Source organism: Poecilia latipinna, unplaced genomic scaffold, assembly GCF_001443285.1.
Source record: "Poecilia latipinna isolate Pla-1442-1.1 unplaced genomic scaffold, P_latipinna-1.0 Scaffold2931, whole genome shotgun sequence".
NCBI classification, from domain to species: Eukaryota; Metazoa; Chordata; class Actinopteri; order Cyprinodontiformes; family Poeciliidae; genus Poecilia; species Poecilia latipinna.
Genome location: NW_015115547.1, coordinates 1 through 14,784, shown reverse-complemented (window position 1 = coordinate 14,784; position 14,784 = coordinate 1). Strand labels below are relative to the sequence as shown.

The 14,784-nt window shown below is 37.5% G+C and overlaps 2 protein-coding genes across 3 annotated transcripts; one reads left to right on the top strand and one right to left on the bottom strand.

The window, feature by feature from the left end:
- The first annotated feature begins 582 nt into the window (after positions 1-582).
- Positions 583-6,828, top strand: LOC106939622 (butyrophilin subfamily 1 member A1-like). 2 transcript variants are annotated; one of them, XM_015022085.1, is made up of 6 exons: positions 583-946; positions 3,911-4,225; positions 4,297-4,563; positions 5,054-5,350; positions 6,238-6,343; positions 6,520-6,828. In XM_015022085.1, exons 1-6 carry the CDS (start codon positions 880-882, stop codon positions 6,527-6,529), a joined length of 1,062 nt encoding a protein of 353 aa, XP_014877571.1. In that variant the 5' UTR covers positions 583-879; the 3' UTR covers positions 6,530-6,828. The 2 variants fall into 2 exon arrangements, with proteins under 2 accessions (XP_014877571.1, XP_014877570.1); XM_015022084.1 differs by lacking the exon at positions 583-946 and having other exon boundaries at positions 3,811-4,225.
- A 538-nt stretch (positions 6,829-7,366) lies between these two features.
- Positions 7,367-9,641, bottom strand: LOC106939621 (frizzled-7-A-like). Its single transcript, XM_015022083.1, has one exon. The coding sequence runs from the start codon at positions 9,269-9,271 to the stop codon at positions 7,610-7,612; it is 1,662 nt and encodes a 553-aa protein (XP_014877569.1). The 5' UTR covers positions 9,272-9,641; the 3' UTR covers positions 7,367-7,609.
- Positions 9,642-14,784: the final 5,143 nt, after the last annotated feature.

The window sequence follows — 14,784 nt, the reverse complement described above, 5'->3', positions numbered from 1 at the left end:
ATGGAGAAGTTTTGTTTTGATTTGGATTATTGTTTTTCTCACTAAAAGCAAACTTCCTCAGCTGCACACTGAAAAAATGACTTCTTGGTTCAGTTATTGTTTAAATTTTACAACTAATTATTTTATCTTTATTTTAAAATGGCACATTATATTTATTGTGTTACTTTGAATGAGTTTGTCATTTTATAAACTTAATCTGTCACACCAAGTATTCTGAACTATTTTAATACATTTCTAATTTAATAAATGCATAAAATGTGATTAGGCAGCAGGAGGGAACCTGATGCAACAGGTTTATGTCCAATAACATTTTATTTGCAAAGTAAGAGAACATTTTGTGTGAATGTGTAAGTAAAATTGAAAAACATCTTAGTGAGCAAAATTAATTCAGACTTTTTCAAGTGAAAATTATAAAACATTTCTGAGTGCAACGTAAATGTCACTCCAAATTAACTGGAGCAGTTATTTATGTTTGATGTTCATCTTAAAGAATCATTCATTCAATAACCTGATGGCTAAAAAAATGAATCAAGATTTAAGATTTATTTTCTAAAATCATTGCATTTAGTTTTTAGTTTCGGCTAATAAAAATAAATCTGTTTTAAAATGTAACGGATCAAACAAACAGTTTCTCAGCTGAGCTTCTGTTTCTGTTTGCAGAGCGACGAGGAAACAAACGTCACACAGCAGATGATTGTTGACTCAACTCAGTTTGTCCTCTATGGCTTCCCATAAGGAAAACTTATATGCAAACATGTCATATATTTGATATTGATCAGGAAAAACCAGTCAGTCCTCGGGGACAAACTGTCTCTTCCCGTTGAATCTGGTTCATTTGTTCCAATCAGGTCTTTGTGTCTGATGACATGAAGCTGGAAAATGTTGAGCTGCTCCGGATTTCTGCTGAATCTGCTGTTTCTGTGGCTGAAGGCCGTTTGGTCTGCAGGTCAGTAAACGATTCACTGATGGAGAAATATGATGCAGGTTTCTAGAAGAGCTCACCAACCTGTAATTCATCATTACGAAATCTTAGCTGACATGTTTGTTTTCAGTTAAATGTCTAAATGAGTTTTCTGATATAAACTGAACTTAACCTGAATTTGTGACACAAACAGGAACAATAGACCTGATTTTACATTGTTGTACTGATCATTAATCTGACCCTGTCTAAGTTCCTGATAGGGCCAATAATTACAAATCTACATTACAGCCAGTAACAAAAACAGCAAAATCAATAATCAATAAGTTCAGATGTTTAACAGGCTATTTGTAAAATCCAAGTTATTCAAATTAATTTCCATAGTAAAACTACAGACAGCTCTAATTCTTTAGTCTTAAATAAACAATTACCAGAAAATATTCAAGAATTGTTTAATATTAAGGATAATTTTTATCTGTCAAGAATTAAATCAGTTTAAAATATTTAAATTCAGAGTTAAAGCTTCTGTGTATCAGTAAAGATGTGAATAATTTTATATTTAACATAAACTGTTTATCATATGAACATTTTCTTATTGCTGAATATAATATATAATAATATTAGTAAATTATTGTTGGCGTTTTTTATTGATGCTAGTTTGTTTGTTTGGTGAAATTTAAACAATTAATAATTGTTCATCCATGTAACTAAAGTTAAATAGATAATATAAAATATGAGTTTAGTTGTTTTATGTCTGAATTATACATGTAATAAATGTGATATTATTTAGGTGGTTAAAGGGTTGAAGCATTAAGTTTATTCTTCCACACACAGAAATGAATTTATAAAAATAAACATTTTGATGTTGTGTTTTGTTATGTAATATTTTATTTACATATTCAAAACAAACATTTGACTCATTGCTGTCAGATCATGTTTAGTTTTTATCAGTATATTTATGTAACTGAATTAATAACATTTAGTTAAAATCTGATCTTATTTATTTTCCTGCAGCTCTGATTCTCTCTAAAAATAAAATCTTAACTGGTCTCCAAACTTTTTGTACATGAACCAAAATATTAAACTCAGAATTAGTTATTAAATATTTTTATAAAATAAATTACCTGCTTAACAATAAACAAAGCATTTAATTTTTAAAATAGTCAGATTTATTAGCAGGACAGGTTTGTGTCTTTCTTAAATTTATGCAGTTGGGACCAAATAAATTTACATTCATTTAATCTCCTGATAATATCATGAAGAGATAAAAAGATCATTTTATTAATATGTTTATTATAATAACAGCCCTTTGATCTTAAAAGGCTTCAAAACTTTAGATTTGGTAACTACATATGAAACACCAGGTTATTCTGTATGTTTAATCACAAGAATACGAATAAATAATGATCAGTTATTGAGTAAATATGATCATTTATCTGTTTCAGACGGTTATTGTTTCAGAACCTCCTCGGTTCGTCTCCGGATGTTTGGTCTGTTTTCATCCAGAACAGATGAAATATTATCCTGACGTCAGACATGCAACTGTCTGACATTATTGATTATTGTTTAATCAATAAGAAAAGATTCAACACATTAAGATGAAGCTGAGGCTCTATTTAAGATTTATTTAGTGGTTTGGATTCAAAAATCTCCAATCCTTCCTAAACTTAGAAGGTAAAACGAACAGGTTCCTTTCTCTCCCTTCCTGGAACGAACAGGTTCCTTTCAGGTGTTCAAAGATTCACTTCTCAGAACTTCCTGACACTTTACTTTGTTTGACTTTCTCAGAAGCGTACAGGATTCCTTCTGCATCTTATTTTCTTAAAGATTACTTTGCCACTTCCAAGAACTGGACATTTTGAAACGTGAAACATTTCATTTCATTGTCAAGCTTCCATTTTTCCCTCAAAGCCACGGGAACTACAAGTTACCTTTCTTTCTGGAACTCACCTCTAAAGTAGCATTTCAGAACTTAAACATTATTTTAATAAATTTACTGAACACCTGAATTCATATTTTCACACAGAAACGTTGAGATTAAACTCCAGTTCAGGTCCAAATTAAAAGCTAACCAGGTTAGCATCCTGGGAAAGTCCCAGTTTGACTTCCTGACAGTTAAATGACGACACAGTCAGATCAGATCAAACTCATTCCTGTAGGACGTTTTAAAACAACCACAGCTGAAAAAGATTGGATCCAAGTTACGTAGTTTAAAGGTGTTTTTACCAAATATCATAAAAATGTCTGTGAACTTTGAAAAACATTAAAATATATCTCTAATTGTTCTGTACATAGAAATAATTTAGGTGACCTTAACTGACCTACATCAGGAACATTTCAGTCTGATTTAAGTTTTTATAGATGATAAAAATAAATGTATGAAACACTAATTTATAGTTTCTTACATTTGTTTATTTTTTCATATCTTTATTCAGAATTCTTTACTATTATCCTTGTCAATAAATTATTTTCATGCTTTATACTTAATATTTCTTATTTAATTATTGTTATTAACATAATAAGATCTGATGTATCTAATATTTAATGTCGCTGATTCAGCATGTTTTTGCTCTTCAGCAGTTTTCTAACATTTAACTTCAAAAACTTGAAAAACTCAAAAGTATTTTTGTCGAGTTTCTGGTTTAAATATCTTGAGCACTAGAAATAAAACAAAACTAAAAAAAGATTCAATAATATTTTTATTTATCTTGGGAAAACATCTGTGCAGTGGAACTAATAGTTTTTCATCAACATTAAGGTTTTATTTATTCGTGTTTGTTTCTTTAAATGTTAGTTTTGTCGTATTTTAAGTGAACCAAAATATTTACACTAGAAACTAGACAAAGTGCTTGTTAAGACTTTGTGTTTTTGCAGTGTATATCATGTTTTCTTTGTATTTAAGTGTTTGACATGTTCTAATGTGTTTTTCTATCATTTATTTGCTTTATTTAGTTGTAGAGTTTAGTTTCATGTCTCCATGTTGCGTTTCAGACGTCGATGTTTCCTGTGTCTACATGGAGAGCTGCGTCCTGCCGTGTCGCTTCCACAGCAGCAGAGAGATCCACATCCACTGGGTTCAGCTGAAGGCCCGGCCGGTTCCGGTCCGCTCATTTCACAGCAATCAGAGTCAGCAGGACCAGGACCAGCGCTTCAGAGGCAGAGCGTCTCTCTTCTGGGATCAGATCTCCAGAGGAAACGCTTCTCTGCTGCTGAAAGGGGTCAAAGTTCAGGACGAGGGGCGATATGAGTGCTTCACCAGCAGCTCTGCTGCTAACAGTCACTCATTCATCAACCTGATGGTGGACGGTAGGAGAAACGCTTACTGCTGCAGAAAACATTCACAGATCCTCACTTTTCTCTTTCCTTTTTTCTCGCAGCTCCGGTCACTGAACTGAAAATCGAAGCGACGGGGAACAGGATGAGCTGCAGCTCAGAGGGGATCTACCCCAGTCCGGAGCACAGCTGGTCCTTCAGGGCTTCGTCCAACACCACCGTCCAGAGCGCCATCAGAGTGAGCCGCACCGCAGAGCAGCGCTACGACATCAACAGCTCCCTGATGCTGTCGGAGGGCGTTTCCTTCCTGACCTTCAGCTGCAGCTTCAGCACCAGGAGGAGCAGCAGGAAGGTCACCGTCTTCACACCAGGTCATCTGACTGCAAAAACACCAAATATTAGCAAGAATTTATGTCTATTTTTAGTGCCAACATCTCAGCACACCTGAAATAAGGCAAAATATTAATTATAAGTATCTTTTCAACAAGATATAGCAACTTGTTTATGTAAATAATTCCTTAATATAGTTCCACTTACAGATTGTTTTACCTATAACTCTGAGAAAATATCTTGTAATAAGAGTATAACAGTTACTTTTTAATCAATATTAAGGAAAACAAAACTAACGTACAAACATCTTTAGAGCAGAATATAGGAGTTTATGTCAGGTTAATAATTCCTTAATACTGATTGAGAAAAGCTCCATTTCCACTGGCAGATTCTTTCATTTACATTAAGACATCTTTCTTTTATTTGCACTAAAACTAGATAAAAATACATTGACATATTTTGTGTTTTTACAGTATAAATTTACACACCTGATTTTTCAAGGTGCGTTCATGTGTTGCGTCCTGGTTTTAGTTTCTGTCAGCGTGCCGGAAGCGGAAGTGACCATCAACTGCTCGGCCTGGAACCTGACCGTGACGCGGCTCGTTTGGAGGTTCAACGGCAGCCGGATCGTCCTGAGCAGGAACCGGACGGACGGCGGCCACAGCGTGACGGAGGCCTGGAGGAAACACGTGAAGGCCGTGACGGCGTCGGGCGGCCTGACGCTGCGGGGTCTGACGGCCCAGCAGGAGGGGCTGTACAGCTGCGAGATGAGCAACGAGGAGGAGGCGGTGATCAGCGGCACGATGCTGAGCATGCAGAAACACCCGGGTGGGTACGAACCCGACCTGGCAACCCAACCTGGCAACCCAGGAGTCACGGAATCACTTTAAAAACGGCGAATAAAACAAACTGAGCGATTAATGAGGGTCACAGTGAACACAACAGGTCACACAGGCTCAGATGTTTACATACACCCCACTAATATTACAATTCTTCAAAAACCTTCAAATTGAATAAATTTAAATTTATGAAATTCAGTTAAGTGACGTTAACTCAAATCCAAATGAACTGAAGCAAATGTAACTGGAATAATTAAATTGACTTGAACTGAATTAAATTAAATTACACTGAATTGAATTAAAATTAATTGAGTTCTGTTAATTGAGTTTAACTGAAGTAAATTAAGTTTAATTAAATTAAACTGAATAAATCAAATCGAATAGTTTATTTGTCAGGATTTATGCTGAAAATCCTTCAAATTTGGCCAAAATTCAAACTTTTCATCTGCAGTAACTCAACAGGAAATAAAACAGCAGCATCATATAATATGAATATAACTTACAAACAGCAATTAAAACATAAATATAACCAGCAGACTGACTGAGGACAATAATCAAACTGAATAATAAACAAAGGAGAAAAATGCTAAAAATACCAACATATAGTAAAAATATTCAAGCTATAATTAAATATTCACATGAGAAAATGTGAATGTTTCATATTTATGATGCAGATAAAAATATTTACTGTTATGGTGCCAATCCAATTACATATTCGTCATAGTAATGATGAGGGTATGTAAACTTCTGACCACAAACGGTTCTTCTGTGACAGAGAGGTCTCCTCCAAACCGCTGTAATACTGACTGCTACAGTCTTTAGAAGCTTGTCTTCAGAGCTAAAGCTTTTACTTTGAAAGGGTTTTTGTTGGTTTAGTTCCAGGTTCCTCCTGGGTTCCTGCTGCTGTCGGCGCTGCAGCTGCTGTGGCTTCACTCACAGGAACATCTGCCTTCCTGCTGCTGCGCTTCCTCAAATCACAAAGGTCATTTCACTCATCATCCTGTGATGTCAACGTTCAATAAACATGAAAAATGTACTTTTTAACATTCATTGTACTTATTCTAATCACTAGAAATGTTACACAGACAGAAATGTGGGAATATGTAAGAATCGTTTAAAGTTAGATGTTTTGCCGTCTCCCATTCTTCGCCTCTCCAGGACAGTTTAGGAAGCAGCAGCAGCGACGTCCTGACGTTCCTGCTGCTCTGAGGAGGAAAACATTTTATCTCCCAACCGGGAGGTAAAACCCATCGGCCGGTGGAGCAAACAGAAAAACTCCAACCTCAGCACCAAAACCAGACGGAGAACAAAGATCTCTGGTATTTTAATCTTCATGTGAAAAACTGCTGGAAACGTGACGATAGACTGACTGATCGTCCTTCTGTCTGCTCCAAACTCATCGGTTCCCTGTAGATTTAAGTTTTTATTGTCTGTTTCTGTAAATAAACTTTTGGATAAAACAAACCTGGGAATCACATGACCTGAGCTCTGTTTTTACAAAAGATGTCAAACAAACTGGAACATTTAGAGTCGATTGATTCAGAGGAGCCTGTTCAGCCAAACCCTGATTTAATTCATATAAACTGATCATTTTAAAAGAGAAGGTTGTTTTAAACGTTGAAAAAATCTGAGAGAAGAAAAGAAGAAAATCTTACAGTCATTTTTGTTGAGTTTCTGGTGAAAACATTGTTTAACACATAAAACCACAGAATAACTTTTATTGTCATTGTGCACAAAATAAAGCACAACCCAATTTAAAAGTAGCAACTCTCAAAGACGTGTCAAACAACTGAATAAAATAATATTCAGTTTTATATCTCAAATATAAAAAATATAGTAGAAACACAGAGAAACAACTGGGATGATAAGGAAAAATAAATCAGGTTTTAAACAAATTATCTGTGTTCAGGATGACAACAGCTGGGAGAAACTTTTTATATATATTTATATATACTTAAATAAAACAACACAAACTTATTAATAACTTGAATAAAATATAGGAGCTTGTATTATGTCAGTAATGAAAAAGTATTTGTTACAAGTGAAATAATCTGCCAGGATATACAATGTATACTTTTCCATATCAAGTCAATCTGGGTGAAAAGTTACTTCTAAGTTATTTTGGTTTTTATTAAGATATTTGAACTAAAAACTGGACCAAAATATTTGGTAACATTTTGTGTTTTTTCAGTGTAAAATTGAGTAAAAATAAAACCTCCCTCCCTCAGTTCGTTCGGGTTCGGTAGATTCACTTTGGGTTCCTGCCGGTTTGGTTCCGGTCCCGGAAGCTTCGCCTCCACGCCGCCGCCTCTCCGTTCATGGAAAAGCGGCGCCACGTCTGCAGCGTCTTCCCGGACCAGACCCAGAATCCAGACCCGATCCCCACCGTGAAGGTCGTCAGGTACTTGATCATGAAGACCGTGAAGTTCGGCGAGGCCGGCGGTGAGTTTCGGGTCGGGCATGGAGTAGCGAAGTGTTTGCAGGTCTGCGTCCGCCAGGTGGCGTCCCACTGCGGCCGGAACGCCTGTTCATACAGCAGGCAGGCGATGGCGATGGCTTTGGAGGCCGTGTAGACCGAGCCGAAGACGCCGATCCGCACCATCAGCCTCTCCAGCTTCTCCGTCTCGGTGCCGTTGTGCTTCATGATGGACCGAACCCGGAGCAGCGACACGAAGCCGGCCAGCAGGAAGGAGGCGCCGATGAGGAGGGAGACGGAGAGCGGAGCCAGGATGAAGCCCTGCAGGCCCTCCAGGCTGTGGACTCCCACAGAGCAGACGCCGCTGAGCAGGTCGCCCTCCACCCGGCCCACCGCCAGCACCAGGACGGTCTTCAGCGCCGGAACCACCCAGGCTGCCAGGTGGAAGTACTGAGAGCCGGCCTGGATGGCCTCATGGCCCCACTTCATCCCGGCGGACAGGAACCAGCTGAGGCCCAGGACGACCCACCACATGGAGCCGGACATGCTGAAGAAGTAGAGGACGACGAACAGGACAGTGCAGACGTCCTTCTCCGTCCCTTGGACCACCAGCCGGTACCCCTCCTTCCTGAACCGGGCCACACACACCGCCTTGTCCTCCAGCAGGAAGGCGGCGCTGTAGGCCAGCCCCACCATGAAGGAGCAGCCAGACAGGAAGATGATGGGTCGCTCCGGGTAGACGAACCTCCTTCTGTCCAGTAAATACGTCAGGATGGTGAAGAGCGTGCTGACGCAGCACAAAATGGACCAGAACCCGACCCAGACCCGGCTGAACTTTAGTTCCTCCTGGCTGAAGTGCATCAGTCCGCCGGGTTTGTCGGACTCGCAGGGGGCGCCGCAGTCTTCCTCCCCCAGGAAGCGGTAGCTGAGGCGGGACGGAACCTGGAGCTGCGGGGGGCAGGAGAACCGCTGGCCGCTCCAGAGGAACGGAGGCCGGGCGGTCGGGTTCGGCTCGGCCGGACTTGCAGAATCGCTCCTGTTCTGACCCACGCAGATCTCTCCGGCTCCGTGGGGCGGGAAGTTCTGGCAGCGCAGCCGGTCCGGCCACTGGAAGCCGAACTTGTTCATGAGCTCCTCGCAGCCGTTCCGGGCCTGTTCGCACAGAGACCTGCAGGGCGGGATGGCCCGGTCCAACACCGTGCACACCGGCGCGTACATGGTGCACAGGAAGAACCGCAGCTCCGCCGAGCACTGGACCTGGACCAGAGGGTAGAACTGGTGGACCTCCAGCCCCGCGTCCTCCTGGTTGCTGTGACCCAGCAGGTTGGGCATGATGGTCCGGTTGTAGGCGATGTCGGTGCAGAGCGGGATGGAGATGGGCTGGCAGAAGCCGGGCTCCAGAACCGAATTCCCGTCTTCATGCTGAGCCGAACCGGGCGGGATGAGGAGAATCAGGCAGAAGGTGGACCTCCAGAACCAGCTGCAGGTTCTCATCACAGGTGTGTATTAATGTTCAGAGATGAGAAGAGAAGGAGAGACTTTCAGAGACCTGAGACCTGCAGCCGGTTTCCCTGGTTTCATCCTGAATTCAAACGTCCAGATTTCAGCTGCCGCTTCTTCCACTCAGCAGGGGGTCCGGTGCCGCTCCATCCTCCAATCAGAAGCTGTCTCTTCTCTGATTGGTCCATGCAGACATGGAGGTGAGGCGTTTCAGGTTTTTCCTGCAGAAAAATCCTGAACTTGTTTCCACACAAAGTTACTGGAATCATGTCCAGTACTATGAATTATTTTGAGACAGCAGCTGTCACTGAGAGAAAAAATGATCTAATATTAGTTTTATTTCACTGCTAATGATTTTATGTAATTTATTTATAAATATTTGGAAAACATTGGGTTTTGCAAATAAACCCATTTTTTTTTCTTAATATTAATTTTCAGGTGTCCAAACCAGTTGAGAAGAATAATTTCTCAAAATATTAACAAAAGATGAACTAACCTTTTTTTTGTAAAATAAAAGTAATTTAATATAAATATATATATAAACTGTAGAAGTTTATCCATAATAAACTGGATAAACTTCAGTTTATTGTGGATAATAAACTGTGATTTGATGGAGGAAAAAAAGACAATAATAAACTGTTTGCTATCATATAAACAATAACAGCCAACAATAATTTAAAAGAAAATAGCACAAAAAAAGAGAAAATAAATCCCTTTTCCAGACGTTGATCTGAAATAAAAATCTAATGTTTTCACACCGGAATTAAACCATAAATAAAAGATAAACTCCTTTTTGGTTCAGTTTTTAAATAATCTTTTTTTATTAAAATTAAAATTCCTCTGTTTTTATTTGACTGTAGAAAATATGAGGATTTTCTGTTCAGAAATATATTATTATTTCTGCTGTATTTCCACATATAAATCATATTAATATTTGAACATAAACAATATATTTACATTTTTAAAATAAAGAAATGTGTAGAAAACTAAAATAAAAAACAGTTTTAAAAAATAAAATGCATCAGAGAAACATTAAACATATTTTTATTTTTAATCTTTGTTTCTGCTGATAAGGAGGAACAGGACGAACCGCCTCTCCTCTGCACACCTTCATCTCCTTAAACTCATTTTTATTATCAAAATTAATCTGAGTTTTAATACAGACTGGATTCTGTTGGATGTTGAGGAACTTTAGGTTTAGATTTTTTTTGTCCAAATAAACAAAAAGAACAGCAGGAAAAAAGAAAACTGTTGTTTAAAATAAAATTAGCATCTCAAAGTTCTCAACTCTAACAGCTCAGATGCTGAAAATCAAAGACTTCAGAGCGTTTTGGTTTATTAATTACTTCAGTCATTGATGCATTTTCTCCCCAGAAACTCAGAAAAACACAAACAGATTAAAATATTCACCAAACTTGTTTGGTCTCTTTCATCTCTGCGATCAATCAAACGTCGTCAGTAGGTCTGATTTTCTGTCAGTCACAAGGATCTAAGAGTTGTGCTGCCAGATGGAGAATTATACATTTATTATGCATGAACTGTTCAAAACAAAAGAGCAGAGAACTTCTGGAACTTTTGTTTTTTAGCACAAACATGAACATTTGACTCCTTTGATAAACAAAAACTACAAAGAAATGAGAGAAAACTGATTAATTACAAAATCAGTTGTTACAAACAGAAGGTTGAATGTGAGAGAGAGAGAAATGTTTTTACTCTGGAGATTAGAAATATCACAACAAATAAAAATAAACATAAATGCTACAGAGGTCTGGGGAACAAAACTTTTAAACTTTTTTCAGAAAACTCATAGGATTATCTGAAAATAATGAATTAGTGACCAAAGTTCAGAAATAAATGCATCATTAACTCGCCTGTATTTCTCCACATGGAGACGAACACGGGGCATTTTCATAAATGATTTTTTAAAAAAGTGTCCATAAAACAGGATAACTGAAAACACTGTAGTACACACGCCAGACCATTTGGTGGCGCTGTAACACTGCCACAAAACAGCACTACAAACACCGGACAACACAAAACGGCGCCATGTTTATTTGTGAGATTGAGGGAAACATGCGGGTTTCAGAGAGACGCAAAAAGATTAAAAGATTTTAAAAACGCAGCTTGGATGCAAATAAAAACATGAAACCAGCTTTTTGAAATTTTCCAGTCAGGGACTCTGTTTCATAAATGGTCGTTGCTGAACTCTGAAAATGCTCAGCGTTGGCAACAAAAACCTTTACAGATGATCCTAAAGTGGTGTCGTCAGGCCCTGAGGCTGACATCTGTTTTTACTCACTGGGTTCAAGATTCATGGATTAAAACACAGCAGGTGTCATCATTTCAACTAAAGACGCATCTAACAGAGTGAGAACATGCATAAATAAATACATTTGGTCCAAGTTGTTTCTCCACAAGGAAACAAAGTTTATCATTATCATACAAACTGGAGTCTGTAGTTTTAACGTGTTTTAAATTACAATATCTTTTTATTTAAGTGACAATTAGAAAAAGTTTTATTTAGGAGTTAGAAAGATCTGTCATGATTTGTGTTGGTAGATTTGGACCCGACTGAAGAACTTCTTTATTTAGAAAAAAGAAAACAAACCTAATGAGACAAGAGGAAAATGAAGAACACCGGAAAGTATTTTCACCAAAACCCTCAAGGAAACGAGACCCAGAAAGACGACCAAAGGATCTGGAAAGGAAACAAGAGAGTCAAGGAGTATTTAGACTCAGGAGGCTGATTATTGAAACCAGGACATAAACCAGGGCAGCAGAGGGAGGATAATGACTTTGGGATCAGGGAAACTCAATAAATATAAATATATAAGATAAAGTAGAGGAACACGAAACTAAACACCAAAATGATTAAAACTCCAACCAGATTGTTTTTTCCTGCAACATGAACAGATCAGTTCAAATGGATTCATCACTGATGACTTCATTTACTCATCCAGTATTTATTAGGAAATGTGAAATGAGAGGCACCTTCAGACTGCCGTCAAGTATTTTATAAAGTTTGACTGAATTAGTAACTTTGCACTGAAAGACTGAAACTGCAAACTTAAACTCAGTGAGGTAAAAACTCTGCTGTCTGAAGGGAACTTTAATAAATCATCTGCATTTATTCATGAAGCCGTTCAGAGACAAACATGCTCATTAATCTGCTGAATGCTAATGAATGCTAACAGGAAGTCCAGCGGGACCACAGAGCAGATTTACCTCCAGGAACATCCGGCAGCGTTTTGTCTGTCTGTGTCTGCAGGGATTGTTTTGCCCCTCAGCTTGTCTGCTCAGGCTCAGGCTGCAGAAAACTTTAAAATAAATGTTTGGAGGCTCACATGTCTCATGTGTTCATGCAACTTGAATTATTTCCTAATTTTCCTTGTTTCAACTGCTAACAGCACATTTTATATTCTAGACAACCTTTACAACTCAAAAAGTCATTTTTGCCTTCAGTCCAGCAAAATAAAACTCTTATGGAGGCATTAATGTTACACAGTCTGTTGAGACAATTTATCATTTTGATCAACATGGAGCAGGAAATGTTGACATTCTCAAAGAAGAACCATTTAATTCAAATTTTGTGGGTTTTAAAAAATAAAAGCATAAAACTTTTGCAAAAGCAGGATGGATACATTTTCTTCAGTGGGATTTTGTGGATATTTTGAGAAAAAATATAATAAAACTAGTTTTTACAATTAAAACTTCAGATGAAAACATGTTGCTGTCTTAGTGTCATTCTGTTGTGGAAATTCAACTCAATTATTCCATGACAAAAATGACTAAAACCAACATTTTTAAAATTTATGCATATTTAAAAATATTAGCTGGTTCTTTATTATTTTCATATAAGTTAATAAAAGTCACTGGGGAAGATAAAACTGAGTTCTAGTGGATTATTACAATAACATTGGACACAAATTAGTTTCTCCTTCGGCAAAAGATTCAACAATTAACTTTTAATAATAGACGTTCTAATTAACTCAGGAAAATAACATTTAAATGAAAAATATTCCAGCTAAATGCATTTTAAGCTGTTTTTATGGGTGATAAATATTATGTTGCTGATGTCATTATGATCCTGACTTTTGAATAATTCTCTCTATTGAATATGCTTTGTGTTTATTTTTGTCATTTATCTAAAATGATTAGATAAATATATGGCTCATATATTAGCTTCGTGTTTTAGCAATAAAGGTAATTTGTCATTTTTGTATGTAAAAAAACAAACTAAGATTAAGTGGAAATGCTTTGACCAGCCGAGTTCAGTCGGGTTTAAAGAACCAGAACCTCTTTGGTCTAAACAGAGGATCATGTGCATCAGTTTGCACATTTATTATTTCTTTTCATAAAAACAGATTCACAAACCTGAATGGCTCAAATGAAGGATGGCTGTCTGACCTGCAGCAGCTCCAGTTGGACCGGTACCGGTACCGCTCGGCTCCTTCTTTAAGTTCTGCTCAGAGCCCCAGGATGATCTGTCTGGATTAATCTAAACATTAATAAGCCATCAGATCAATCTGATCTCTGAATCCCCATCAGTAGCTGCTCACCTGGATGCAGCTACTGATGGACCTGATTGTCTCCACACCTGATCACCTTAAATAATCTGACCTGTTTGGAGTTAATCTGCTGATCCAACCCGTTTTATTTTTTAGTGAGAATGAAGTTAGCAGGTAATTTCATTCTCTTCAGAGTTACATCTTTATGTGACGAAACTGAGGAAATGTAACATTTACATTTGACTGAGGGTTTCACATCTTTTATTTTATTCTGTGTTGTCTGAGGATAGATGTGGTTCAGTTTCATCATTTATGTTTAAACAAAAGATTAAAATCATGAAAAACATCGAGTTGGATTGGATTGAACACTGAATGGACTCAGATTTCAGTGTTTAGGTGAGTTTCTGCTGTTTGTAATTTATTGTCCATGAAACCGTTTGTGTGTTTGCTGCACATCTTCACTTCAGGTAAAATGTTTGTAAGTAAACTTTCACCCCATGTTCTTTTTATTCTTGTCGACTTGTGTGTAAAATATGCATGTTATTTATACGTATGTGATCATCACTGCTCAGCATCAGATGAAAGACTTTTTAATGCATTTGTAAATATTTTTTATATCATTTTGTTCTTATGTGTTGCTGATGATGTTCTATGTTTGTGTATTTACTGAGATTCAGTTTAATTTACAACCTGAAAAATAAAATCCTGCTAAATGCAGCAGGATTTGGTTTGTAACTTAAGATGAAACTTATTTGATAAAACGAACACAAAATGTAACAACTTTTCAAGAACATTTTCTTTAACGTGAATAAAACATTATGAACTGAGAAAACAACAAATAGAAATAAACTGAGAAAAGAAACAGATCAATAAAGATTTATCCACCACGTATTCAGAAACATCTGAATAATCTGTAACATCATATTTCTAGGCAGTGTGTGTGTGTGTATGTGTGTGTGTGTGTGTGTGTGTGTGTGTGTGTGTGTGTGTGTGTGTGTG